The sequence below is a fragment of the Grus americana genome, chromosome 39 (genome assembly GCF_028858705.1).
Source record: "Grus americana isolate bGruAme1 chromosome 39, bGruAme1.mat, whole genome shotgun sequence".
Lineage (NCBI taxonomy): Eukaryota > Metazoa > Chordata > Aves > Gruiformes > Gruidae > Grus > Grus americana.
This window is the reverse complement of record NC_072890.1, coordinates 87,069-113,110: the sequence shown is the minus strand read 5'-3', so window position 1 is coordinate 113,110 and position 26,042 is coordinate 87,069. Positions and strand designations below refer to the sequence as shown.

Below are 26,042 nucleotides of genomic sequence, written 5' to 3'. Positions count from 1 at the left end.
CCTCACGGCCCTATACGTGTCCCCTATAGCCCCCTGGGACCTCTATAGCCTCTCATATCCCACATCTCTTTTAGGGTTCCTCTCCTATAGGGTCGCCCAGAGCCCCTCAACCCCCACGTGTCTCCTATAGGTCCCCATATGTCCCCTATAGGTCCCCCATATGTCCCCTATAGGTCCCCCACGACCCACGTGTCCTCTATACTCCTTGTGTCCCCCCCCCATAGCTTCCCATCCCCCACCTCCCCATGTCACCTATAGCCCCCAACCCCCCAGGCTCCGCCCATTTTTAACGACACTTCGGGGCGCTTTTGACATTTTTTTTATCTAAAAGGAGCAGAAACGGCGTCGAAAAAAAAATCCCCGTTTTCACCCCAAAACGCGCGCGGGGGAGGGGCGTCCCAAGGGTCACAGGTGTCCCCCAAAGGTCACGTTATCCCTAAAGGTCAAGGGTGACCTCCAGGGTCACGCAGTGACCCCGAGGGACATGGAGGGGAGCAGGGTGTCCCCAAGGAGGGGGTGACCCGGGGCAGGGGGGAGAGGAGAGGACAAGGCCACTTTGGGGGATGGGGGTGGCTCTAGGTGACCCCAGGGGACACGGTGGTGACCCAGGAGAGGACAAGGAACGGGACGTTGTCCTGAAGCCTCCCTAGATGCCACCACCAGTGGCCATGTCAGCGGGGACGCCCCACATCTGGGGATGCAGTGGCCCTGGGGTGGCTCCAGGTGACCCCAGGGAACACCGTGGTGGCCCAGAAGACGAGGAACAGGACGTTGTCCTGAAGCCTCCCTAGATGCCACCATCAGCGGCCATCGTGGAGGGAACACCCAACATCTGGCGACATGGTAGCCCCAGGGTGGCTCTAGGTGACCCCAGGAAACGTGGGTGACACCATGGTGACCCAGGAAGGGACACGGCGACACCCCCAACCCTCCCTAGATGCCACCAGTGGTGACCACCATAGAGGGGACACCCCATGTCTCCTTGGGGACACGGTGACCCCAGGGTGGCTCTAAGTGGCCCCGGGGGATGCGGGTGACCCACTGGGGACATGGGCGGGGCCAGGGGGGTGTCACAGGAAGTAGTCGGCCACCGGCTTCTTGGAGGGGATCCCCCGCGTCTCCTGCGGCGCCGCCTCGAAGATGATGAATTCTTTCTGCAGGTGCTCGTCCAGCTCCAAGATGGCCGCCACGTTCCCACACCTGCAGGACGAAGCATGTGCTTAGCGTGTGCTTGGTGTGTGATTTGGCAAGGTGACACGCCCAGAGCGTTGGTGACCAACGCCATGACAAGGAAGGTCCCCTTCAAGAGTCAGCACTCCCCAATGTCCCCCCACCCTGTGTCTCCTTGTTGTGTGTCCTAGCCTGTCCTTAGCATGTCCTTAGCATGTCGGCCCACGTATATCAGCACCTGATGGCCAACCCCACGATGGGGACAGCCTCATTCAAGTATCACTCACTGCCTAGCGTTGCGTGCTCCCCCCGCCTTCTCCACCACCTTAGTATGTTCTTAGCATGTGCTTAGCGTGTTAAGACCCCCACCATCCATCCCAGACCAACCAGACGAGGACAAACATTCCCGTTCCGGTGCCACCGGCAGCCTTTCGCCGTGTCCCCGTGCCTCACCCCTTCACCCCGCAAGGCCTTAGCGTGTGCTTAGCGTGTCCTTAGCGCGCGGCTGACCTGTAGCAGTAGTTGGGGGCGGACCACACGGTGAGGACGGTCTCGTTGAAATGCCACTTGTAGCCTTCCATGACGAGCTGGTGGGCCCGGCAGATCATGTCGATGTCATTGGAGGCGTTGAACTGGGCCACCACGTCGCTGCCGAACAGGTACCCGGCTCCTCGCGGGGACACGCCCCAGCCTGTCGTGTCTGCCGACATGTCACACGCGTGTCACGGGGGAAGGTGGGACACGGACCGGGGCAGCACGGTGTGGGTTCCCGTGGGGTTCCCGGTGTGCGGGGGCACGGGCGCATCACATTGAGCTAGGGGTTGCATGTGGGAAAGCGTGACCCACACGCATGTTACACGTGTCTGCACGTATCATGTGGAACGGTTCCAGTGTGGCTGTGGAGTCACGTGTGTAGTCACATACACCAGCCTGGCGTGGCTGCGGGGTCACGCATGCGTCACCTGGAGCCACATCAGCCAGGCTGGAGCACGTCTGAACACACGTCACCCACACGTATGTCACACCTGCCCACATGTATCATGTAGGACAACCCAATGTGGCTGTGGGGTCACACGAGTGTCACACAGACCAGCCCAGTGTGACTGAGGAAGTCACACGTGTGTCACCTGGAGCTATACCCCCCAGTCTGGCACCACCACGTGACAACACACGACACGCATCCGTGTCACACGTGTCACCCCAGGTGACTGACAAAGCCACCCTGATGGTGGTTGGGAGGCCACAGGGCGCGACACGGGATGTGACACAGGACAACTGGCCTCACCCTGCCCTGTGGGGCTGCAAGGCGGGACACGCACCCACATGGGCCGACACGCGTGTGCGGGACCTACCCTCGGGGTCGGACCAGAGGAGATCACACATGGGGCCGTCGTGGGGCACCTCCTGCTTGCGGTCGATGGTGCGGATCTGGTCCAGTGTCTGGATGGAGGGCGAGAGGCCCCCGTGCACGCAGAAAATCTGTGGGAACACGCGTGTGCTTAGCATGCGGGGGGTGGGGGGGGCGTGTGCAACAGCGTGTTCCCTTCGCGAGGCTGGTAGGAGCCCGGCGGGGGGGACGAGGCCCCAACACAACCCCTAAACACAACCCCAGAGGCCTCCCTAGACCCTCACGTGTTCTTACTGTGTCCTTAGCGTGATCTTAACACGTACTTAGCACGCCCTAAAGCATCCCACCATCCTCACCGCGCCCCCCACAATGGCAACGGGACTGCAGGGAGGGAAGTTGCCCGCGCAGCCCCATCACGTGCAGCCTCCGACGCATCCCCACGGGCACCCAACACGTCCTTGGCGTGTCCTAGCGTGTCCTTAGCATGTCCTAGTGTGTCCTTAGCACGTCCTAGCGTGATCACGCAGCATTCCATCACAGCAACGCAGCTTCAGCGAGCGAAGCTGCCGGCACAACACCCTACGTGCGCCCCGTGATGCCTCTCTACGCTCCTTAGCGTGATCTAACACGTCATTAACGTGTATTTAACGTGTCCTAAAACGAACCCTAACATACTCGCAGAGCGTTCCGCAACGACGAGCTTACAGAAAACAAAGCCGCCACGGCGGTCCCACCGCATGCAACCCCCGCTGCCTCCTCGCGCCCTTTGCGTGCCCTTAGCGTGTGCGCGGTAACGCACGCGTGCGCCGACCTTGCCGTCGATGATGGCGGAGAGGCTGAGGTAGTCGAAAATCTCGGTGCAGTAGCGCCAGACGGTGACGGAGCCGTATTTGCGCAGACACTCGTCGTAGAAGCCGTAGACCTGGGTGATCTGTCGGCTCTCGTGGTTCCCCCGGATCAGCGTGATGCGATCGGGATAACGGACCTGCCGCGCCCGAGGGGGGGGGGTGGGGCTGGGTCACCCAGGGGTGTCCCCCCCGCCCCCCAAAAGGCTGCCCCCATGGGGCCCCCCCCCAGATGTTCGAGACACCCAGTTTCACCCATGGGGTCAACCAGGAAATCTGGGTGCCGCCCTCAGCCACTGGGGTGCTCCCCCAACACCTGGGTGCCCCCCCAACACCTGGGTGCCCCCCATGGGTCAGCCTAGAGGCCTGAGTCCCCCCCAGAAGCCTGGGTGCCCCCCCCACCATGGGGCACCCCAAACACATGGGTGCCCTCCCCTGGACGTCTGGGTGCCCCCCATGGGTCAGCCTAACCACATGCGTGTCCCCCCAAAAGCCTGGGTGCCCCCCCATGGGTCAGCCTAGGCACATGGGTGCTCCCCTGACCGCTTGGGTGCCCCCCCAACTCCCCCCGAGATACCTGGGTCCTCCCCATGGATCCCCCCCCACATGCCTGGGTGCTCCCTCCACACCCCTGGGTGCCCCCTACACCCTTGGGTGCCCCCCGGGCTCCCCTCCTGCACACCTAGGTGCCTCCCCCGTACCCCCGGATCCCCCCTGCACCCTTGGGTGCCCCCCCGGGTACCACCTTGAGGGCCAGCAGCAGCAGGAAGGTCTCGACGCTGTAGAAGCCCCGATCCACGAAGTCCCCCATGAACAGGTAATTGGTTTCGGGGACGTCCCCCCCAACCTGAGGGAGGGGGGCACAGGGAGTGCTTAGAGGGCAGGGGGGTGTCAGGGGGTGCAATAAGGGGGAACACGAGCAGTTGGGGGGCAATAAGGAGGGGAAGAAAAAACAGTTGGGGGCACTTAGGGGGTGGGAGGACATTTGGGGGTGTTTAAGGGGTGTGGGGCGCAGTTAGGGAGCACAGGGGGGGTCGGGGGGGTGTCAGGAAGCACTTGGGGGGCAGCTGGAGGGCTGAGGGGGCACTTGGGGATCGGGGGGGGCAGTTAGGGGGGCAGCTCACCCTGAAGAGCTCCTTGAGGTCATAGAACTGTCCGTGGATGTCACCGCACACCTTGGGGGGGGGGGGCAGGGGGAAAATCGGGGGTCAGAGCCCCCCAAGTACCCCCTGGGATCCCCCTGCCCCCCCCAAACCCCCCCTCCAGCCCCCGCCCAAACCCCCAGCCCCCCACATCCACCCCGCAGCCCCCCCCCACCCCCCCATCTGCTCCCCCCCAGATCCCCCCCAAACCCCCAGCCCTACCCTTAGACAACCCCTGGCCCCCCCCCATCTGCCCCCCAGCCCCCCAAACACCCCCCCGCCTCCCCCCGAACCCCCCAACTCACGGTGACGGGGGAATCGACCCGCTGGACGTTACTCTCCTCCACCAAAATCTCCCTGAGAACGGCAGGGGGCAATTATTTACCCCCAGGAAGGAGTTAATTACCCCCGGGGGGGGTGTGCACCCGTGTCTAATTACCCCTCCCCCCGGGAAACATTAATTAACCCAGGGTGGGGCGTTAATTACCGGGCTTTGGCGCAAAGGGCCTTGACCTCGCTCTCCTTGATGAGCTCGCAGCGTCGCAACTGCTCGATCTGCCGGTCCAGGTCGCTCAGCTCCCCCATGGCTGGGGCAAACCCCCCCCCCAATTAGCGCTTCCCCCCCCCCCCCAAGGAGTAATTAACTCCCCTCAGGGGTTAATTAAGATATACAACCCCCCCCAGGGAGGCAGGAACTCGGTAGGGTCCTCCCTGCCCCCCCCCCCAGCGGGTCGCCATGGGGCTGGGGCGGTTGGGAGAAGGGGGGGGGGTGGTGGCGTATTAAGGGGGTGCCCCCCCCCCCCGGCTGCCCCACAAGTGCCCCGTGGGGGGTCCCCAACTGCCCCCGGGCCCCCAAAACTGCCCCGCGGAGGGGTGGGGGGGTGTGTGAGCCCCATAACCGCCCCTAGAGCTCCGCCCAACCCCCCGAGTGCCCCCCACAGCCCCCCCCCCCCACCCCACAACCGCTCCCCCCCAGCCCCACAACTGCTCCCCCCCTCCCCGCCCCCGGTGCCCCCCCCCCGATCGCTTCGCGCAGCCCCCGAACCGCCCCCAGCCCTCCCCCCCCCCCAACTGCCCCCCTCCGCCCCAACCCCCCCCCGGCTGCCCCATAACCGCCCCCCCCCCCTCCCGGCCCCCCCAAAACCCCCCCCCCCCCCCCCCCGGACCCACCGGCCGCGACCCTCCGCCGCCGTCGCCACCGCTGCGCGTCACTTCCGGACCGGCCCCTTTACCGGAAGCGGAAGTACCGCCGACCGGCCCGGAAGTGACGCCAAAGGAAAAACGCAGGGGGTGAGGGCAGACCGCGCGCTTCCACCGAGTTCCTGGGTGCCCCCCTCCAAGCACCCATGGGTGCTCCCCCTTCCACCACTCCCCCCCCCAGCACCCCTGGGTGCTCCCCACGCACCCCTGGGGCTCCTCAGCACCTCTGGGTGCCCCCCCCGAACGCTTGGGACCCCCCCCCCGGCACCCCTGGGTGCTCCCCCCCCTCCCCAGCACCCATGGGCGCCCCCCCACCCCCCGGAACACCCGGGTCCCTTCTTGCTCAGGCCGTCGCCATTTTATTGTCCCGCCTGGACGGGTAAAAGGGGGGGGGGGGGGGAAGGGAGGGCGTGTCCCGGCGCGGTGACGTAGAGCGACGCGGTGACGTAGAGCGATGCGGTGACGTAGAGCGGAGCGAGGCGACGTCAGTAGGCGTGGTTGGAGATGAAGAGGGACTCGCTGGCGGCCGCCCCCGCCGGGCCGCTCGGGGTGTATTTGCCCTGGCAGGCCAGGGAGTTGGCCTGGGGGGAGGGGACACGGGGCGTTGGGGACATCGGGGGGGACACGGGGGGGGGGACCCGGGGACATTGGGGGGACACGGGGGGGGGGGGGGGACCCGGGGAACACGATCCCCGCCCAGCGCTGCAGGTGACACCGGCCAGGGAATGAGGGTGGTAACCGCCCAGCTGGGGGTGGGGTGGGGGGTGACATCATCTGGGCGTGATGGTGGTGGCACCGTCCTGACACACGTGTGACAGTGGTGACACCATACGAACACACGTGTGACACTGGTGACGCCATACGGACACACGCACGATGATGGTGGCACCGTCCAGATAGACGGGTGGTGATGGTGACATCGTTCAGACACACGTATGACAGCGGTGACACCATCCAGACACACGTATGATGATGGTGACATTGTTCGGACACACGTGTGACAGCAGCGACAGCAGCTAGACACACGTGACACTGGTGACACCATCCAGACACACGTATGATGATGGTGACACCATCCAGACACACGCGACACCATCCAGACACACGTACGATGACGCTGGTGACACCACCTGGACACGTGTGTGATGACAGTGACACCATCCAGACACACGTACGATGATGGTGACACCACCTGGACATGTGTGATGACGGTGACACCATCCAGACACACGTGGTGACACTGGTGACACCATCCAGGCACACGTGACACCATCAAGACACACACACGCCAGGTGCCACCACCGGGACAGGTGTGTGACGACGGTGCCACCACCCCAGGCATGGTGGCTGTGGTGTCACCTGCAGAGCCGGGCCCCCACGTTTGTCCCCGTGTCCCCACGTGGCCTCCACCCCCCCCCCCCGCTGTCCCCACGGGGGTGACGGTGACGGACCAAGGCCTGCTTGATGTCCTCCTCCTGGGTGGCCTTGGTCCCTCTTGCTGTCCCCATGTCCCCACGGGTGATGTCCTCCACCTGGGCCACCTTGGCCTTGTCCCCGTGTCCCCTCCATACCCGACATGTCCTCCACCCATGTGTCCCATGTCCCCAGCGTCCCCGTGCAGGTGACCCACCAGAACCTGGTTGATGTCCTCCACCTGGACCAGCCTCGTGGTGTCCCTCCCTGTCCCCATGTCCCTGATGTCCCCATGGCTGATGGACCTGAACCTGCTTGATGTCCTCACCCATGGGTCCTCCATCCCCTGCGTGATGTCCTCCACCTGGGCCACCTTGGCCCTGTCCCTCCCCCTGTCCCCATGTCCCCTCCATGCCCAAGATGTTCTCCAACCCTCTGACATCCCCACAGGTGACCTACCAGAACCTGCTTTGACGTTCTCCTCTTGGGTCTCCTTGGCCTTGGCCCCATGTCCCCTGCGTCCCCATGGGTGGCCCACCTGAACCTGCTTGACGTTCTCCTCTTGGGCCACCTTGGCCCCATGTCCCCTGCGTCCCCATGGGTGGCCCACCTGAACCTGCTTGATGTTCTCCTCTTGGGCCACCTTGGTCTTGTCCCTCACCCTGTCCCTATGGGTGACCCACCAGAACCTGCCTGATGTCCTCGCCCCATCCCCATGTCCCCTCCATGCCCAAGATGTTCTCCAACCCTCTGACATCCCCACAGATGACCTACCAGAACCTGCTTTGACGTTCTCCTCTTGGGCCACCTTGGCCTTGGCCCCATGTCCCCAGTGTCCCCATGGGTGACAGATCTGAACCTGCTTGATGTCCTCCTCCTGGGCCACCTTGGCCTTGTCGCTCACCCTGTCCCCACGGGTGACCCACCAGAACTTGCTTGATGTCCTCCTCCTGGGCCACCTTGGCTCCATGTCCCCAGTGTCCCCGTGCAGGTGACCCACCTGAACCTGCGTGATGTCCTCCACCTGGGCCACCTTGACCTTGTCCCTCACTCTGTCCCCATGTCCCCAATGTCCTCATGGGTGACAGACCTGAACCTGCTTGACGTTCTCCTCTCGGGCCACCTTGGCCCCATGTCCCCTCCACGCCCAAGATGTCCTCCAACCCTCCGACATCCCCACGGATGACCTACCAGAACCTGCTTTGACGTTCTCCTCTCAAGTCGCCTTGGCCCCACGTCCCCTCCCCACCCAAGATGTCCTCCATCCCCCGGCTGTCCCCACATCCCCCACCCCACCGTGTCCCCAGGGGGTGACGGTGACCTACCAGAGCCCTCTTGACGTACTCCTCCTGGGCCGCCTTGGTGTTGTCCTTCTTGCCGGCCCAGGCCCGCAGCGCCGAGGCCTGCAGCGCCCGCCCGTAGGAGAAGGTCAGGGCCCATGGTCGCGCCAGGGGACAACGGTTGATGGCGTTGAGGTTGAGGGACGCCTCCTCCTCGCTCTGACCTCCCGACAGGAACGTGATGCCTGGGGACGTGGGGACAGCGGACGGGAGGTCACCCACGGGGACGGGGACGTGGCCGTGGGGATGGGGACACCAGGGGGAGGTGGCCATGGGGACGGGGACACCATGGGGACATGGTTATGGGGACACCACTGGGACACAGCCATGGAGGTGGGGACATGGCTGTCGGGATGAGGACAGCACGGGGACATGGCCATCATGAGGACACAGCCATGGAGGTGGGGACACGGCCATGGGGATGAGATACTACGAGGACATAGCTATGGGGATGGGGACACCATGGGGACGTGGGTGTGGGGATGGGGACACCACGAGAACATGGCCATGGGGATGGAGACACCACGGGGACATGGCCGTGGGGATGGGGACATGGCTGCGGGGATAGGGACACCACGAGAACATGGCCATGGGGATGGAGACACCACGGGGACATGGCTGCGGGGATGGGGACATGGCCGCGGGGATGGGGCACCATGAGAACGTAGCTATGGGGATGGGGACACCATGAGGACACCGCCATGGGACTGAAGACACCATGAGGACATAGCTATGGGGATGGGGACACCACGGGGACGTGGGCGTGGGGATGGGGCCATGGTTGTGGGGATGGGGACACCACGAGAACATGGCCATGGGGATGGAGACACCACGGGGACATGGCTGTGGGGATGGGGACATGGCCGCGGGGATGGGGACACCACGAGAACATGGCCATGGGGATGGAGACACCACGGGGACATGGCTGTGGGGATGGGGACATGGCCGCGGGGATGGGGCACCATGAGAAGGTAGCTATGGGGATGGGGACACCATGAGGACACCGCCATGGGACTGAAGACACCACGAGGACATAGCTATGGGGATGGGGACACCACGGGGACGTGGGCGTGGGGATGGGGCCATGGTTGTGGGGATGGGGACACCACGAGAACATGGCCATGGGGATGGAGACACCACGGGGACATGGCTGTGGGGATGGGGACATGGCCGCGGGGATGGGGACACCACGAGAACATGGCCATGGGGATGGAGACACCACGGGGACATGGCTGTGGGGATGGGGACATGGCCGCGGGGATGGGGCACCATGAGAAGGTAGCTATGGGGATGGGGACACCATGAGGACACCGCCATGGGACTGAAGACACCACGAGGACATAGCTATGGGGATGGGGACACCATGGGGACATGGGCATGGGACTGAGACACCATGAGGACACGGCCATGGGGACAGGGTCCAGGTGGCACTGACCGGGGACGGCGGGGGGCACAGTGCGGCGCAGGGCGGTGACGGTGGCCATGGCGATCTCCTCGGGGGTGTACTTCTTGGTGCAGGCGTGGCCCGGTGTCACCATGTTGGGCTTCAGCAGCGTCCCCTCCAGGTAGACGTGGTGGTCGCTCAGCGCCTTGTAGACGGCCGCCAGCACCTGGGGACATGGGGACGTTGGTGGGGACACGGCAGGGATGTGGTGGGGACATGTTGGGGACACGTTGGGGACGTCACCCACCTTCTCGGTCACGTACTGGCAGTGCTTCAGGTCGTGGTCACCATCCGGGAGGATCTCAGGCTCCACGATGGGGACGATGCCGTTCTGTGGGGACACGAGGGACGTTGGGGACAGGGCCACCCCATGGTGACCAGGAGGGGACGCGGGGACAGGGACATGGTGGTGGCCAGGGCACAGCATGGTGGGAGGTGGCCCAGGTGCCCTGGGATGGCAGGAGGGGACGTGGAGGTGACGTTGGCGTCACGTCTCGGCGCCACCTTGCGTCACCGTGCCACGTCTGGTGACGCCCGCTGAAGCTGGGAGGCCACCAAGCACCATGGGACACCCAGGGGGGACACAGACGTGGGGCTGGGGACAGCGAGGTGACACGGGGATCGGTAAGAACACACTGACCCAAGGACACGGAGGTGCCACCACGCTACGTCTAGCTACCACCACACCGCGTCTAGGTGCCACCTCTTAACGTCACCCCGCAGCTTGGAGGCCACCAACCACCACAAGGTGCCCGGAGATGACACGGGGACGGGGCTGGGGACAAGGAGGACCGCAGGGAGGGGACGGGGACCTGCTGGCAGATGCTGGCGTAGCGGGCGAGGACGTTGGCGTTCTCCATCACGGCCAGGCGCGTGGGCGTGTGCTCGGAGATCTTGAGGACACAGCGCCACTTGGCGAAGTCGGCCCCGTCCTTCTTGTACTGGGCGCAGCGTTCCATCAGCCCGTCCAGCCCTGGGGACACCGAGGGGACATCAGCGGCGGGGACACCGAGGGGGTGTGGGGACGGCATCAGGGATGAGGCCACTGTGGTGGCATCAAGGATGGGGACACGAGTAGGGTGTGGGGGCAACAGGAAGGATGGGGACACCATGAGGCATGGGGACAGCATGGTGGCACCAGGGATGGAAACCCTGTGGTGGCATCAGAGGTGGGGACAGCAACGGGGCATAGGGACAGCGTGAGGGATGAGGACACCGTGGTGGCATCAGGGGTGAGGACAGCAGTGGGGCTTGGGGATGGGGTCAGAGGTGGGGACACCCTGGTGGCATCAGGGGTGGGGACACTGATGGGGCGTGGGGGCAGCATCAGGGATGAGGCCACTGTGGTGGCATCAAGGATGGGGACATGAGAAGGGTGTGGGGGCAACATGAGGGACGCTGTGATGACATCAGGGATGGGGACCCCATGGTGGCATCAGAGATGGGGACACCAGTGGGGCTTGGAGATGGCATCAGGGGTGGGGACACCATGGTGGCATCAGGGATGGGGACACGGCTGTCACTCACCCTGGGTCGTGGTCTCGCCGTTGGTGCCAGCCAGGGGCACCACCCCCTTGTCCACCTGGGGGACAGGGACAGGTTGATGTGGTTGACCTGGTTCCAGGACCACCCATGCCCCCGTGTCCCCCCCCAACACCCCCAGTGTCCCCACGATGTCCCCAAGGCATGTCCACCTCAACACCAACAGGGACTTCTGATGAAGCCACCTTTGATGTGGTTGATGTGGTTCATGGAGCACCCAAGCCCCCAACACTCCCCTGTCACCTCAACATCTACACCGTCCCCAAGGTGCCTGACGTCCCCATGATGTCCCCAGGTTGTCCCCACCTCAACACCAACAAGGATGTCTGATGAAGCCACCTTTCATCTAGTTGATCTGGCTCAAGAAGCACCCAAACCCCCAACACCTCCCATGGCTCCCCAACGCCCCCAATGTCCCCGTGATGTCCCCAAGGTGTCCCCACAATGTCCCCAAGGCATCCCCACCTCAACACCAACAAGGACACTTAACGAAGCCTCCTTTGATGTGGTTGACCCAGCTCAAGGAGCACCCAAGCCCTCAATGCCTCTGTGTCCCCCCCAACATCTCCATGTCCCAAAGGTGTCTCCGCAACGTCCCCACCTCAACACCAACAAGGAAACTTGATGAAGCCACCTTTGATGTGGTTGACCCAGCTCAAGGAGCACCCAAGCCCTCAACGCCCCCGTGTCCCCCCCCAACGCTCCCAATGTCTCCATGTCCCCAAGGCATCCCCACCTCAACGCCAACAAGGACGCTTAACGAAGCCACCTTTGATGTGGTTGGCCCGGCTCAAGGAGCACCCAAGCCCTCAATGCCTCTGTGTCCCCCCCAACATCTCCATGTCCCAAAGGTGTCCCCACAATATCCCCAAGGCATCCCCACCTCAACGCCAACAAGGACGCTTGATGAAGCCACCTTTGATGTGGTTGGCCCAGCTCAAGGAGCACCCAAGCCCTCAACGCCCCCGTGTCCCCCCCCAACGCCCCCAATGTCTCCATGTCCCAAAGGTGTCCCCACCTCAACACCAACAAGGACGCTTGATGAAGCCTCCTTTGATGTGGTTGACCCAGCTCAAGGAGCATCCAAGCCCTCAATGCCCCCGTGTCCCCCCCAACATCTCCATGTCCCAAAGGTGTCCCTACAACATTCCCAAGGCATCCCCACCTCAACACCAACAAGGACGCTTGATGAAGCCTCCTTTGATGTGGTTGACCCAGCTCAAGGAGCATCCAAGCCCTCAATGCCCCCGTGTCCCCCCCAACATCTCCATGTCCCAAAGGTGTCCCTACAACATTCCCAAGGCATCCCCACCTCAACACCAACAAGGACGCTTGATGAAGCCACCTTTGATGTGGTTGACGTGGCTCAAGGAGCACCCAAGCCCTCAACACCCCCGTGTCCCTCCCAACGTCCCCATGTCCCCAAGGTGTCCCCCGATGTCCCTGAGGTGTCCCCACCTTGATGCCGACGAGGGCGCCCTTGCTGCGGATGACCTGGGGGAAGGGACGCCCATCGTCCGCCTTCTGGTAGAGGGTCTCGTGGAAGAGGATGACCCCACCGATGCACGGGTCCACCCGGCTGTCGGCAGTGAAGAGCAGCTGCCGGTACCAGCGCCGGTTCTCTTCCGTGTTCTCCGCTCCCACCGAGCTCAGGCGCTTGGCGATGCTGCCTGTAGTCGTTCCAGTATAAACCAGTCACTCCCAGTTCAGACCAGTATAGACCAATAGCCCCAACTGCCCTCCTGGTGCTGCCCCAGATGTCCCAGTAACTCCCAGTGCAGTTCCAGGAGTTCCCAGGACCCCCTGGTGCCACCGCAGACTCTTCACGATGCTGCCTGCAGCCATCCCAGTATAAACCAGTCACTCCCAGTACAGACCAATAACCCCAACTGGTGTCCCAGTGCTGCCCCAGCATGTCCCAGTAGCTCCCAGTGCAGCCCCAGAAGCTCTCAGGACCCTCCTCCCGGTGCCACCTTAAAGTTCTCAGATGCTTTGCAATGCTCCTAGTCACCATCCCAGTACAAACCAGTCACTCCCAGTTCAGCCCAGTAAGCCCCACTGCCCTCCTGGCAATGTCCCCATAGCTCCCAGTGCAGCTCCAGGAGCTCCCAGGACCCCCTGGTGCCACCTCAGGGTGCTCAGACTCTTCGCAATCCTACCTGCAGCCGTCCCAGTATAAACCAGTCACTCCCAGTTCAGCCCAGTATAGACCAGTAACCCAAACTGGTCTCCTGGTGCTGCCCCAGTGCCTCCCAGTAGCTCCCAGTTCAGCCCCACTAGCTCCCAGGGATCTCCTGCTGCCACCTTGAAGTTCTCAGATGCTTCCCCATGCTTCCAGCCACTATCCCAGTACAAGCCAGTTACCCCCAGTATAGCCCAGTATGGCCCACTGCCCTCAGGATGCTGCCCCAGTGCATCCCAGTGCGTCCCAGTAGCTCCCAGTTTAGCCCTAATAGCTCTCAGGACCCTCCTGGTGCCACCTCGGTGTGCTCAGCTGCTTCCCCATGCTCTCTGCAGCCACCCCAGTATAAACCAGTTCAGCCCAGTATAGCCCAGTAACCCCCACTGGTCTCCTGGTGCTGCCCTAGTGCCTCCCAGTAGCTCCCAGTGCCTCCCAGTGCCACACCCCACCCCCCTGTGCCATACATCCCAGTATAAACTAGTTCAGCCCAGTATAAACTAGTTCAGCCCAGTATAGCCCAGTAACCCCCACTGGTCTCCTGGTGCTGCCCTAGTGCCTCCCAGTAGCTCCCAGTGCCTCCCAGTGCCACGCCCCACCCCCCTGTGCCATACCACCTCAGGGCACTGGGGTGCTCGGCCAGGCTCCCTGCAAGCTCCCAGTGCTTCCCAGTTAGGCCCAGTAGCTCCCAGTACACCCCAGGTGCCACCCCAGTGCCTCCCAGTACTTTCCAGTCCAGCCCTGGTGTCTCCCAGTAGCTCCCAAGGTCCTCTCAGTGCTGCCCCAGTAGGTCCCAGTAGATCCCAGTAGCTCCCAGTGCTCTCCAGGCATAACCCCAGTAGCTCCCAGTAACTCCCAGTACTGTACCAGTGCCTCCCAGCAGCTCTCAGTAGCTGACTGATGCTGTCCCAGTGGCTCTCAGTAGTCTCCCAGTGCTTCCCCAGTACCTCCCAGTAACTCCCAGTGCCCTCCCAGTGTCTCCCCGTGCCCTCCCAGTAGCTCCCAGTAACTCCCAGTGCCCTCCCAGTAGCTTCCAGTGCCCTCCCAGTGTGTCCACAGGCCCTCCCAGTAGTTCCCAGTGCCTCCCAAACCCCTCCCAGTGCGCTCCCAGTGCTTCTTAATCCCCTCCCAGTGCTTCCCAGTGCCTCCCAGTGCTTCCTAATCCCTTCCTAGCAGTTCCTAGTCCCTCCCGGTGCCCCCCGATCCCCTCCCAGTCCCTCCCAGTGCCCCCAGTCACCCACCAGTGGACTCATCGGCGGCCAGGATGCCCTTCCCGGGAGCTACGATACGCTGGGCGATGGACGCCAGCTCCTGCTTCTGCTCCGGGCTCAGCGCTGCCACCGGTGGGGACATCGCGACGGCTGTGGTGACATCAGCAGTAACATCAATGACATCAGCAGCAACGACATCCTGCGACGTGACGGCCCTGCCTGCCCCCATGGCTGCCCCGGGGCCAGAGGGGGCGGGACCCAAGAGTTTGGGGGGGGGGGGAAGGGGGGGTGAGGACAGGACACCCAGGGGTCTGGGGAGCACCCAGGGGTCTGGGAAACCTGGAGTGACCCGGGGAGCACCCAGGAGTTTGGGGGGGGGACACCCGGAAGTTTGGGGGGGGGGATGGGGAGATGGGACCCCCCCCACACCCAGGGGACACCCAGGAGTTTGGGTGGGGGGAGATGGGACCCCCCACACACCCAGGGGACACCCAGGAGTTTGGGTGGGGGGAAACGGGGGACCCCCCCCCTCCCCCAAGGGGACACCCAGGAATTGGGGGGGGGGGGGGAGATGGGACACCCTCCCCCTCCACTAAGGGGACACCCAGGAGTTTGGGTGGGGGGAGATGGGACCCCCCCCACACCCAGGGGACACCCAGGAGTTTGGGTGGGGGGGGAGATGGGACACCCCCCCCCCCCACCCAGGGGACACCCAGGAATTTGGGTGGGGGGAAATGGGACCCCCCACACACCCAGGGGACACCCAGGAGTTTGGGGGGGGGGGGAGATGGGACACCCCCCACCCAGGGGACACCCAGGAGTTTGGGGGGGGACACCCAGAAGTTTGGAGGGGGGGAGAAGATGGGACCCCCCACCCAGGGAACACCCAGGCGTCCGGGAAACCTGGAAGGACCCAGACGTCCGTCCGGAGCGAACTCGGAGGGGGAGACCCGGCGGGGGGGGGGGGGGGGGGATAGGGGGACCCCAGGGAAAGGTGGGGGGGAGGAGGAGGAGGAGGAGGAAGGAAGGGGAAGAGACGGACCCAGACGTCCGGGCGCTGCGGGAGGCGAGCTGGAAATGGAGGGGACCCAGAAATGCGGGGAGGGCACCCCGAGGTGCGGGGAGGGCACCCAGGGTGTGGCCGGGGGCAGGGAGCAAGGGAGGGACCAGGGCGTCATCGTGTCCCGTCCTTCCCCCCCCACCCCCACCCCCCACCCAAGGGAACCCCAAGGGCGTTTCAAGGGTAGGGAGAGGAACCCAGACATCCGGGAAGGGTCCCCTCCCCCCCACCCCAACGTGGGACCCACGTGTCCCCCCAAATCTCCACCCTTCACCCCCAAAATCTCCACCCTTTCACTCCAAAAAAATCTCCCTCCAGGCAGCAAAATCTGCTTTTTTAGCCCCAAATCTGCTACCCCCAGGGCCCAAAATCTTCCTCCGAACCCCAAATCTGCCCTTTTCACCCCAAATCTGCCCTTTTCACCCCAAAATCTCCCTCCAGGCAACAAGATCTGCCCCTTTTTAACCCTAAATCTGTCTCTCTTCACCCCAAAACTTCTCCCCACCCCCAAAATCTGCCCCTTTTGCCCCCCAGTCTGCCTCCAGAGCCCCAAATCTGCCTCTTTCACCCCAAATTATGCCCCCCCACCCCAGAATCGACCTTTTCTCACCTCAAAACCTCCCCCTCCACCCCCAAATTCTACCTTTTTCACCTCAAATCTGCCCCGATGCCAAAATCAGCCCCTTTTACCCCCAAAATTCCCCCACACACCCCAAAACTGCCTTTTTTCCCCTCAAAATCTGCCTTTGCACCCCCAAGTCTCTTCCCAGATTCCCAAATCTGTCTCTTTTAGCCCCAAATCTGGCCCCACACCCCGGAACCTGCAATTTTCACCTCAAATCTGCCCCTTTCACCCCAAAACCTGCCCCTTCACATAAAAATGTGCCTTTTTCACACCAATTCTGCCCCAAGATCCCTAAATTTGCCCTTTTGGCCCCAAATCTCATCCCAGACCCCCAAGCCTGCCCCTTTCACCCCCAAACCCACCCCACACCCCAAAATCTGCCCCTTTTACCTCAGAATTCCCCTCACACCCCAAAAATCTGCCTTTTTCACCCCACAATCTCCCCAAGCCCCCCAAATCTGCCTTTCTTCACCTCAAAATCTGTCCCTTTCACCTCAGGATTTCCCTCCACCCCCCAAAATCTGCCTTTTTCACCCCAAAATCAGCTCCCACACCCCCAAATCTGCCTCTTGCACCCCAAAATATACCCTTTTAACCCCCAAAATCTGCACTTTTCACCTCAGAATTCCCCCCGCACCCCAAAATCTCCCTTTTTCACCCCCAAATCTCCCCCAACACCCCCAAATCTGCCTTTTTTTACCTCAAAAACTGTCTCTTTTACTTCAAAATCTTCCTCTTTCCCCTCACAAACCGCCCCCCCCAACCCCAAAAGCGCCTCTTTTCACCCCAAAACCCACCGCCACCCCCCCCCCCCACCTGGTCGCGGGGTGCGGCGGGGCGCGTGGGGCGGGGGCGTGGCCGCGCCGTGACGACGTCAGCTCCCCCCCCACAGCGGGGCGGGGCCTTAAAGGGGCGATGCCGCGCTGAGTCACGGTGGGGCTCACCATGGGTTTTGGGGTGCCCCGGGGGGGGGTTTTTTAGGGATCCCAGGAGGATTTAGGGGTGCCGAGGGGGGTGTAAGGTTTGCATGGGGGTTTTGGGGTGCCGCGAGGGGTCCCGGGGGTGTGCGTTGGGGTCGACGAGGGATATTGGGGTGCCCGGGGGGGTTTTGGGGTGCTCGGGGGTATTGGGGTGCAGAAGGGTCCGGGGGGTGCTGGGAAGATTTTGGGGTGCGGGGGGGGTAGAAGTGGTTTTTGAGGTGTTGTGGGGGGGTATTGGGGTACCTGCGAGGGTCCCTGCGTGATTTTGGGGTGCGGGGGGGGTAGTCCAGGGGGGTTTTGGGGTGCGGGTGGGGGGGGTGTTGCAGGCCTTGAGGGGGCAGTTTTGGGGTGCGGGGGGGGGGAAGGTATTGGGGTGGGGGTGTCCCACCACCGGGGTTGGAAGGTTTTGGGGGTGCAGTGGGGGGGGGTGGGAGGAAAAGGGGGGCCCCCAAAAACTCACCGTGGGGTGTCCAGGGGCGGCACCGGGGGTGCTGGGGGCTCCCCCTTATATAGGGGCTCCCGAACGGGTGGGGGGGGGGAGCGGGGAGGGGGGCCCCCCTTTCCTGACCTTCTCGGGTGACCTCTGCCCTTTCGGCCGCCAAAAATAGCCCCCCCCGCCCCTCCCCCACCCCCCCTCCCTGGGGGGGGGAGGGGAAAGGCCCCCTCCCCCTCTTTTTAGGGGGGGGCCCTCCTTGCTTACCCCCCTTAAGCCCCCCCCAGACTTTCGGGGATCCCCCCCGCTATTTTGGGGACACCTCCCCCTTATTTTGCCCCCCCCCAATCTAGGGGATCCCCAACCCTGCCGCTGTAACCCCCTCCCTTTAAGGGGTCCCCCCATTTTTGCCCCCCCCCCCGCCGGTTTTAGGGTCATCACCCCCCCCAGCCCCCCCTTTTTGCCCCCCCCCCCCCGGGTTTGGCTGCCATGGCAACGCCGGGAGGGGGGGAAAGCTGGTGGTTTCCATGGCAACGGCCCCCCCCGGGAGGACCCCAAGGTAAAGGCCGTGGAGGGGGCGGGGCTTAGCGAGGGGCGGGGCTTGGGGACGGGGCATGGGGCAATCAGGCTGCAGGGGGCGGGGCTGGGGGTTCACGGGCCAATACGCCGCGCCCAGCTGCGGGAAGGGGCGGGGTTGCGGCAGTGGGCGGGGCTTGGTGAGCGACGGGGGCGGGGCCTGATGGCGCGAGGGGCGGGGTTACCCAAGGGAAGCGGTCAATGGACCCTGACCGGTATTCATAAATTAAACGTTAATATTCATGAAGCGCTGTTGTGCATATTTATGAGCCACATGCTAATTAACATAAAAAAGCGACGCAGCGCCGAGCTCCGCCCGCCTCATTAATATTAAAAGAACCCGCCCGGAGGCCCCGCCCCGCGCGCGCGCGGTTGTCGCGGCAACGCCCCTTCGCAGTGCGGTCGCCATGGCAAACCCCACCGCGGGTTTCTATTGGCCGTCAGCGGAGATGTCCCGCCCCGCGGGAACTCGCCCACCTCGACCAATCGGTGAGGTCCGCGCCTGCCCCGCTCCGCCCGGCAACGCGCCCGCTCCACGCTTCTCTATTGGCTGCCTCGGCGGCCATTCAGAAAGCTCGGCGACGCGCATGCGCGGTGCTCCTTCTCGCGCCGCTCGCCGTTGCCGTAGAGACGCGGCGGCTTGGGGGGGGGGGGGGGGGGCGGCGGGCGGTGGCGGGCGGTGGCGCGTAGGCAAATGTATGCAAATGAGCGGTGGGCGGGGCAGGCCGGCGCCTGCTGAATATGCATGAGCTCTGGGGTAAGGCGAGAGGCCCGCCCTTTTCCCGGTGAGATGCCAATAGATGCAAATGAGAGGGGGGGTCGGTCCTGAAGGGGGGGGTCGAGGCCTGGGGGGGATGTTGAGGCCTGAGGGGGGGGTCGAGACCTGAGGGGGGGGTCGAGGCCTGGAGGGGGGGGTCGAGGCCTGAGGGGGGGTCGAGGCCTAGGGGCGGGGTCGAGGCCTGAGGGGGGGGTCGAGACCTGAGGGGGGGGTCGAGGCCTGAAGGGAGCGGGGCCAGCAGGAATTGGGGGGGGGGCGGGGGGGGGTCACCCTGAACTCCTCCCCTCCAAGCCCCTCCCCATAGCCCCTCCCTCACCCCAAGCCCCGCCCCTGGACCCCCCTTCCCCTTCAGCCCCAGCCCCCCTTTAACCCCGCCCTCCTGATGCCACGCCCCCCCGGCACCACGCCCCCCCGCAGCCCACGCCCCCCCGGAGGCCCCGCCCCCCGTCCCCGGCGGTCCCCATGGCCCCCCCCGGGTCGGCGCTGGCCGCCGGGCTCCTGTTCTTCCCCGGGCTCTTCCTGCTGGGCAGGGCCGCTCTGCGCCGCCTGCGCTGCCCCGAGCCCCACGCAGCCATCCTGGCCGCCAGGTACGGGGGCACGGGGAGGGGACCGGGATGGAGAGGGACAGGGATGGAGGGGGACGGGGATGGGGACAGGGATGGAGAGGGACAGGGATGGGGACAGGGATGGATGTGGCACAGGCACAGGGAGGAGACAGGGATGGGGAGGGATGGGACAGGGAGGGGACAGGGACAGGGATGGAGGGGGACAGGGAGGGGACAGGGATGGGGACAGGGAGGGGACAGGGACAAGGAGGGATGGGGACAGGGATGGATGTGGCACGGGGACAGGGATGGAGGGGGACAGGGATGGGGACAGGGAGGGGACAGGGACAGGGATGGAGGGGGACAGGGAGGGGACAGGGACAGGGATGGAGGGGGACAGGGAGGGGATAGGGATGGGGACAGGGAGGGGACAGGGATGGATGTGGCACAGGGACAGGGATGCAGAGGGACAGGGAGGGGACAGGGACAAGGAGGGACAGGGACAGGGATGGAGGGGGACAGTGAGTGAAGGGGGACAGGGAGGGGACAGGGATGGAGGGGGTCGGGGAGGGGACAGGGATGGGGACAGGGACAGGGAACAGGGAGAGGCCAGGGATGGATGCGGCACAGGGACAGGGATGGAGGGAGAGAGAGGGACAAGGATGGGGACAGGGATGGACGTGGCACAAGGACAGGGACAGGGCAGGGACAGGGAGGGGACGGCGATGGTTGTGGCAGGACAGGGAGGGGACAGGGTGGGACAGGGAGGGATGGGGACAGGACAGGGAGGGGACGAGGACACCACAGGGACGGGACAAGGACGGCGCAGGGATGGGGACAGGGAGGGGACAGGGATGGCGCGAGGACAAGGACACCCTGGGGACGGGGATTAGCGCGGCACATGGACGGTGACGGTGGCAGCGTTAGGGGGGGGACAAGGGCGGCTTAGGGACGGCCGCGGAGGTGGCACGGGGTGGGGACAGCGTGGGGACGGCACGGCGGGGGCTGCTGCTGGCCCCTCGTGTCCCCGTCCCCGTGTCCCCGTCCCCCCCCCAGATGTCCCCGTGTCCTCACACCCCCTTGTGTCCTCACATCCCCCCGTGTCCCCCCGTGTCCCCCCGTGTCCCCAGGCTGGTGTCCTCGGTGCAGGCGGTGATGGCCTCCACGGCTGGGTACATCATCTCCTCCTCCTGCCATCACGTCATCGATGACCAGTGAGTTCCCCTGGCACCCATGGGTGACACCCCCCAGCACCCGTGGGTGACATCGGCCCACAGCACCCCACAGCACCCATGGGTGCCCCCCAGCTCCCTGGCACTCTGCAGCACCCGTAGGTGATGACAATGACCCGTGACAGCCCCCAAGCACCCATGGGTGTCCTCTCAGGCCAACAGCACCCATGGGTGCCCCCCAGAACCCTCCCAAGCACCTATATGTACCCCACAGCACCCACGGGTGTCCTCTCAGCCCCATAGCACCCATGGGTGACCCCTCAGCCCCCCACCCCCAAGGGTGTCCCTCTCGAACCCTCCCAAGCACCCATATGTACCCCACAGCACCCATGGGTTCCCCCCAGCTCCCTGGCACCCTACAGCACCCATGGGTGATGACCCTGACCCATGACAGCCCTCAAGCACCCATGTATAACCCCAGCCCCACAGCACCCATGCGTATCCCACAGCACCCATGGGTGCCCCTGATCCCCAGCCCCCATGGGTGCTCCCGCAGCCCCCCAGCACCCATAGGTGACCCCTCAGCCTCCCCCCCAGCACCCATGGGTGCCCACCCCCCCCGCCCCGGTCCCTCCCCTCCCCCAGTTCAGCACCGGCCAGTGCCCGGATGCCCCGGTCCCTTGGGTGGGGGTAGAGGTGGGGGTGGGGGAGGGGCGGTGTGACCTCCTGGGTCCCTTGGGTGGGGGTGGGGGGGGTGGGGGGTGGGGGAGGGGCGGTGTGACCTCCTGGGTCCCTCGGGGGGGGGGGTGGGGGGGTGGGGGAGGGGATTAAGAGGGAGCAGCTGCGCGGGGGCTCAACCGGGATTAACCCGGGTGCCTGGGGGGGGGGAGGGGCGGCTGGGACATCTGGGTCCCCTGGGCGTGGGGGAGGGGAGTGACAAAGACCTCCCCCCACACCTGGGTGTCGTGTCCATCCCGGCCCGGCCCCCCACCCCAAATTGAGGTCCCCAAGGTCCTCCCCAGACATCTGGGTGCCCCAAGGAGGTGCCATGGGGTTCCCTGAGCTCCTGGGTCCCCCACATTGGGGTCTCCTAGGGGTCCCCAAACTCCTGGGACCCCCAAATTGGGTCCCCGAGGTCCCCCTGGACACCTGGATCCCCTGATGTCACCCCCCTCCAGGCACTGGCTGGCGGGCACGTACCCCCAATTCGCCGTCCCCTACTTCATCTACGACGTCTACGCCATGTTCCTCTGTCACTGGCACCGGGGACGGGTGAAGGGACACGAGGTGGCACCTCCTCCATCCTTGAGGGCGGCCGCCGGCGCCTACCTACGCAAGGACATGCTGATGGTGCTCCACCACGCCGCTATGGTGCTCGTCTGCTTCCCCGTGGCCGCCGTGAGTGGGGAGGGGGACGCGGGAGGGTTGGGGACACCTCAGGGACGCGGGGATATGTTGGGGACGTGGGGTTGGCTCGGGGATGTGGGATGGAGGGACGTCACCTTGGGATGGACGTGCTCATGGAGGTCCACTGTAACCCTGTGGTGCTTGTTGACTTCCCTGTGGCTGCGAGGGTGGAAATGGAGACATGGGGACACTTGGGGACAATGGGTTGGGGTGATTTGGGGATCTGGGATGGAAGGACATCATTTCGGGATGGACGTGCTCATAGAGGTCCACTACACCTTCATGGTGTTTACTGGTTTCCCCATGGCCACGGGGAGTGGAGATGGGGACGTGGGATGGTTGGGGATGCCATTGGGATGGGTTGGGGACAGGGGGTTGGCTCGGGGACATGGGATAGAGGGACATCACCTTGGGATGGACATTCTCATGGAGGTCCACCAGGCCACCGTGGTGCTTGTCTGCTTCTCCATGGTCACCATGAGTGGCGATGGGGACGCGGGGGCCTTGGGGACACCTCAGTGACATGGGAAAGGGTTGGGGACATGGGGTTTGCTCAGGGATGTAGGATGGAGGGATGTCACCTTGGGATGGACATGGTTATGGAGGTCCACCATGCCACTATGGTCCTTGCTGATTTCTGCATGACTCTGGGGATGGGGACATGGAGACATTTGGGGACATGGGGTGGGGGGACATCAACTTGGCACAGACGTGCTCATGGAAGTCTAGCACACCACCTTGGTGCTTGATGGCTTCCCCATGGCCATGGGGAGTGGGAATGGGGAGAAGATCCCCTTCAGGACACCTGGGGGACAGGGAGAAGGGGACAGCCCAAGTTGGGCACGCCTGTTCCCTTGTCCTCCAACCACCTGTGCCCTTGTGTGACCTGTGTGTCCTCATGTCACCCCGTCCCCTTGTGCCCCCACAATGTCCCCATGTGTCCCCCCAGCTGTGGCGCCAGGGGAAGGGTGACTTCTTCTTGGGGTGTCTCCTGATGGCCGAGCTAAGCACCCCCTTTGTCTGCCTCGGCAAGGTCCTCATCCTGGTGAGTCTGGATGCATGGGTCCCCCCCAAGGGCGGGGGGTGACCAGGGGGTCCCAACCTCCCAGGCCACCAACCCCTGCGTCTCCGGGAGGACATCTTGGGTGGCCATGGGTCCTCCAAATCCCTGGGGTCCCCATACAGACATGGGATGGCCATGGGTTCCTCAACTCCTGGGTAGATGTGGGATGGCCATGGGTCCCTCAACCCCTGGTGTCCCCATACAGACGTCGGGTGGCCATGGGTCCCTCAACCTCTGGGTAGATGTGGGGTGGCCATGGGTCTCTCAAGCCCTGGGATCCCCATACAGACATGGGGAGTCTGTCAGTCCTCAGCGCCCTGCTCCCCAGGAGCACATCTTGGTTGACCATGGGTTTCTCAACCCCTGGGTCCCTATATCCCAGGGTAGATGTAGGGTGGCCATGGGTCCTCCAACCCCTGGGTCCCTCAACCCCTGGTAGATATGGGGTGGCCATGGGTCCCCAGCCCCTGGGTAGATGTAGGGTGGCCATGGGTCCCCCAGTCTGTGGGTCCTTCAACCCCTGGGTAGATGTAGGGTGGCCATGGGTCCTCCAACCTCTGGGTCCCTCAACCCCTGGGTAGATATGGGATGGCTGTGGGTCCCCAACCCCTGGTATCTCCAGGAGAACATCTGAGGTATCCATGGGTCCCTCAACCCCTGGGGGTCCCCATACAGACGTCAGATGCCCATGGGTTCCCAACCACCTGCTCCCCAGGAGAACATCTAACCTGACCATGGGTCCCTCAACCCCATCTCCCCCCAATCCCCCCCCCCAACCTCCCGCATCCCTGGGTTCCCCTTCACCTTCTCTTCTCCCCTCCTCCCTTGCAGTACAAACGCCAACACACGGTTCTCCACAAGCTCAACGGGGTGGCCTTGCTGGTGACCTTCCTCCTCTGCCGCGTCCTCCTCTTCCCCTACCTCTACTGGGCCTACGGGCGTCAGCGGGGCTTGTCGCTGCTGCAGGTGCCGGGTGCCCTGCCCCCCGTCTACAACGCCGCCGCCGCCGCTCTCCTGGCCCCCCAACTCTACTGGTTCGCCCTCATCTGCCGGGGGGCTTGGCGCCTCTTCCGCTCCCCTCCTCCTCCTCCTCCCCCCCGCCAGCCCCCCTGAGCCCCCGGATGGACCCCGACACCCCCACCCCCACCCACCACCAGCACCCTGGAGGGGTGGGAGGGGGTGGGGGCTGGGGGATCTATGGGGCACCCTAGGGGGTCTTGGGGTCCTATGGGGCACCCTGAGGTCCCTGTGGGGCACCCTGGGGGGTCCTGTGGGGCACCCTGAGGTCCCTATGGGTCACCCTGAAGTCTCTATGGGGCACCCTGGCGGGTCCTGGGGTCCTATGGGGCACTCCAAGGTCCTTATGGGGCACCCTGGGGGGGGTCCTGGGGTCCCTATGGGTCACCCTGAGGTCTCTATGGGGCACCCTGGGGTGTCCTGCATCCCTGTGGGGCACCCCAAGGTCTCTATGGGGCACCCTGGGGTCCCTGTGGGGACCCTGAGGTCCCTGTGGGGCACCCTGGAGAGTCCTGGGGTCCCTATGGGTCACCCTGGGGGGTTCTGGAGTCCCTATGGGGCACCCTGAAGTCCCTATGGGTCACCCCGGTGGGTCCTGGGGTCCCTATGGGTCACCCCGAGGTCTCTATGGGGCACCCTGGTGGATCCTGAGGTCCTATGGGGCACCCTGGGGTCCCTGTGGGGCACTCCAAGGTCCGTAGGGGGCACCCTGGGGTCCCTGTGGGGACCCTGAGGTCTCTATGGGGCACCCTGGGGAGTCCTGGGGTCCTATGGGGCATCCTGGGGTCCCTATGGGTCACCCTGGGGGGTTCTGGAGTCCCTGTGGGGCACCCCGAGATCCCTATGGGGCACCCTGGTGGGTCCTGGGGTCCCTATGGGGCACCCTGAGGTCCCTATGGGGCACCCTGGTGGGTCCTGGGGTCCCTGTGGGTCACCCCGAGGTCCCTGTGGGGCACCCTGAGGTCCCTATGGGTCACCCCGATGGGTCCTGGGGTCCCTATGGGGCACCCTGAGGTCCCTATGGGGCACCCCGAGGTCCCTGTGTCTCTCGCTGGCTGTGGTGTCCCCAACCCGCACCCATGGGTGCCCCCAAGGAGTCACAGCCCCCACCCCGGCCCTGGGACCACCCACGGCTGGAGCCGGGGTCTGTCACCGTCCCCAGGGTGGGGTGTCACCATCCTCAGTGGGTGTCACCGTCCCCAGGAGATGTCACCATCCATCGGGGTGTCCCCAGCAGGTGTCACTGTCCCCAGGGGTGTCACCATCCCCAGGGGTGTCACCATCCTCAGTGGGTGTCACCATCCCCATGGTTGTCACCATCCTCAGTGGGTGTCACCGTCCCCAGGAGATGTCACCATCCATCGGGGTGTCCCCAGCAGGTGTCACTGTCCCCAGGGGTGTCACCATCCCCATGGTTGTCACCATCCTCAGTGGGTGTCACTGTCTCCACGGGTGTCACCATCCATAGGGTGAGATGTGACTGTCCCCAAGGGGGTGTCACCATCCCCAGGGGTGTCACCATCCTCAGTGGGTGTCACCATCCATAGGGTGG

General features: G+C 64.5%; 3 protein-coding genes across 8 annotated transcripts; 1 reads left to right on the top strand and 2 right to left on the bottom strand.

The window, feature by feature from the left end:
• Nucleotides 1-303: 303 nt before the first annotated feature.
• Nucleotides 304-5,817, bottom strand: PPP4C (protein phosphatase 4 catalytic subunit). 2 transcript variants are annotated; one of them, XM_054808731.1, is made up of 9 exons: nucleotides 5,676-5,817; nucleotides 4,993-5,092; nucleotides 4,811-4,862; nucleotides 4,488-4,538; nucleotides 4,109-4,210; nucleotides 3,330-3,503; nucleotides 2,523-2,649; nucleotides 1,681-1,870; nucleotides 304-1,200 (listed from the first exon to the last, which is right to left on the bottom strand). In XM_054808731.1, exons 2-9 carry the CDS (start codon nucleotides 5,088-5,090, stop codon nucleotides 1,071-1,073), a joined length of 924 nt encoding a protein of 307 aa, XP_054664706.1. In that variant the 5' UTR covers nucleotides 5,091-5,092; nucleotides 5,676-5,817; the 3' UTR covers nucleotides 304-1,070. The 2 variants fall into 2 exon arrangements, with proteins under 2 accessions (XP_054664706.1, XP_054664707.1); XM_054808732.1 differs by having other exon boundaries at nucleotides 4,993-5,120; nucleotides 5,676-5,721.
• Nucleotides 5,818-6,044: 227 nt separating this feature from the next.
• On the bottom strand, nucleotides 6,045-18,109 carry ALDOA (aldolase, fructose-bisphosphate A). 5 transcript variants are annotated; one of them, XM_054808717.1, is made up of 10 exons: nucleotides 17,336-17,481; nucleotides 15,877-15,905; nucleotides 14,865-14,984; nucleotides 12,903-13,114; nucleotides 11,430-11,484; nucleotides 10,715-10,875; nucleotides 10,150-10,233; nucleotides 9,894-10,068; nucleotides 8,444-8,643; nucleotides 6,045-6,286 (listed from the first exon to the last, which is right to left on the bottom strand). In XM_054808717.1, the coding sequence occupies exons 1-10, from the start codon at nucleotides 17,464-17,466 to the stop codon at nucleotides 6,191-6,193; spliced, it is 1,263 nt and encodes a 420-aa protein (XP_054664692.1). In that variant the 5' UTR covers nucleotides 17,467-17,481; the 3' UTR covers nucleotides 6,045-6,190. The 5 variants fall into 5 exon arrangements, with proteins under 5 accessions (XP_054664692.1, XP_054664693.1, XP_054664694.1 ...); XM_054808718.1 differs by lacking the exons at nucleotides 15,877-15,905; nucleotides 17,336-17,481 and adding an exon at nucleotides 17,960-18,109; XM_054808719.1 differs by lacking the exon at nucleotides 15,877-15,905 and having other exon boundaries at nucleotides 17,336-17,421.
• Nucleotides 18,110-19,457: 1,348 nt separating this feature from the next.
• TLCD3B (TLC domain containing 3B) lies at nucleotides 19,458-25,210 on the top strand. The gene is made up of 5 exons (XM_054808728.1): nucleotides 19,458-19,873; nucleotides 20,962-21,045; nucleotides 22,182-22,401; nucleotides 23,360-23,455; nucleotides 24,305-25,210. Exons 1-5 carry the CDS (start codon nucleotides 19,749-19,751, stop codon nucleotides 24,584-24,586), a joined length of 807 nt encoding a protein of 268 aa, XP_054664703.1. The 5' UTR covers nucleotides 19,458-19,748; the 3' UTR covers nucleotides 24,587-25,210.
• Nucleotides 25,211-26,042: the final 832 nt, after the last annotated feature.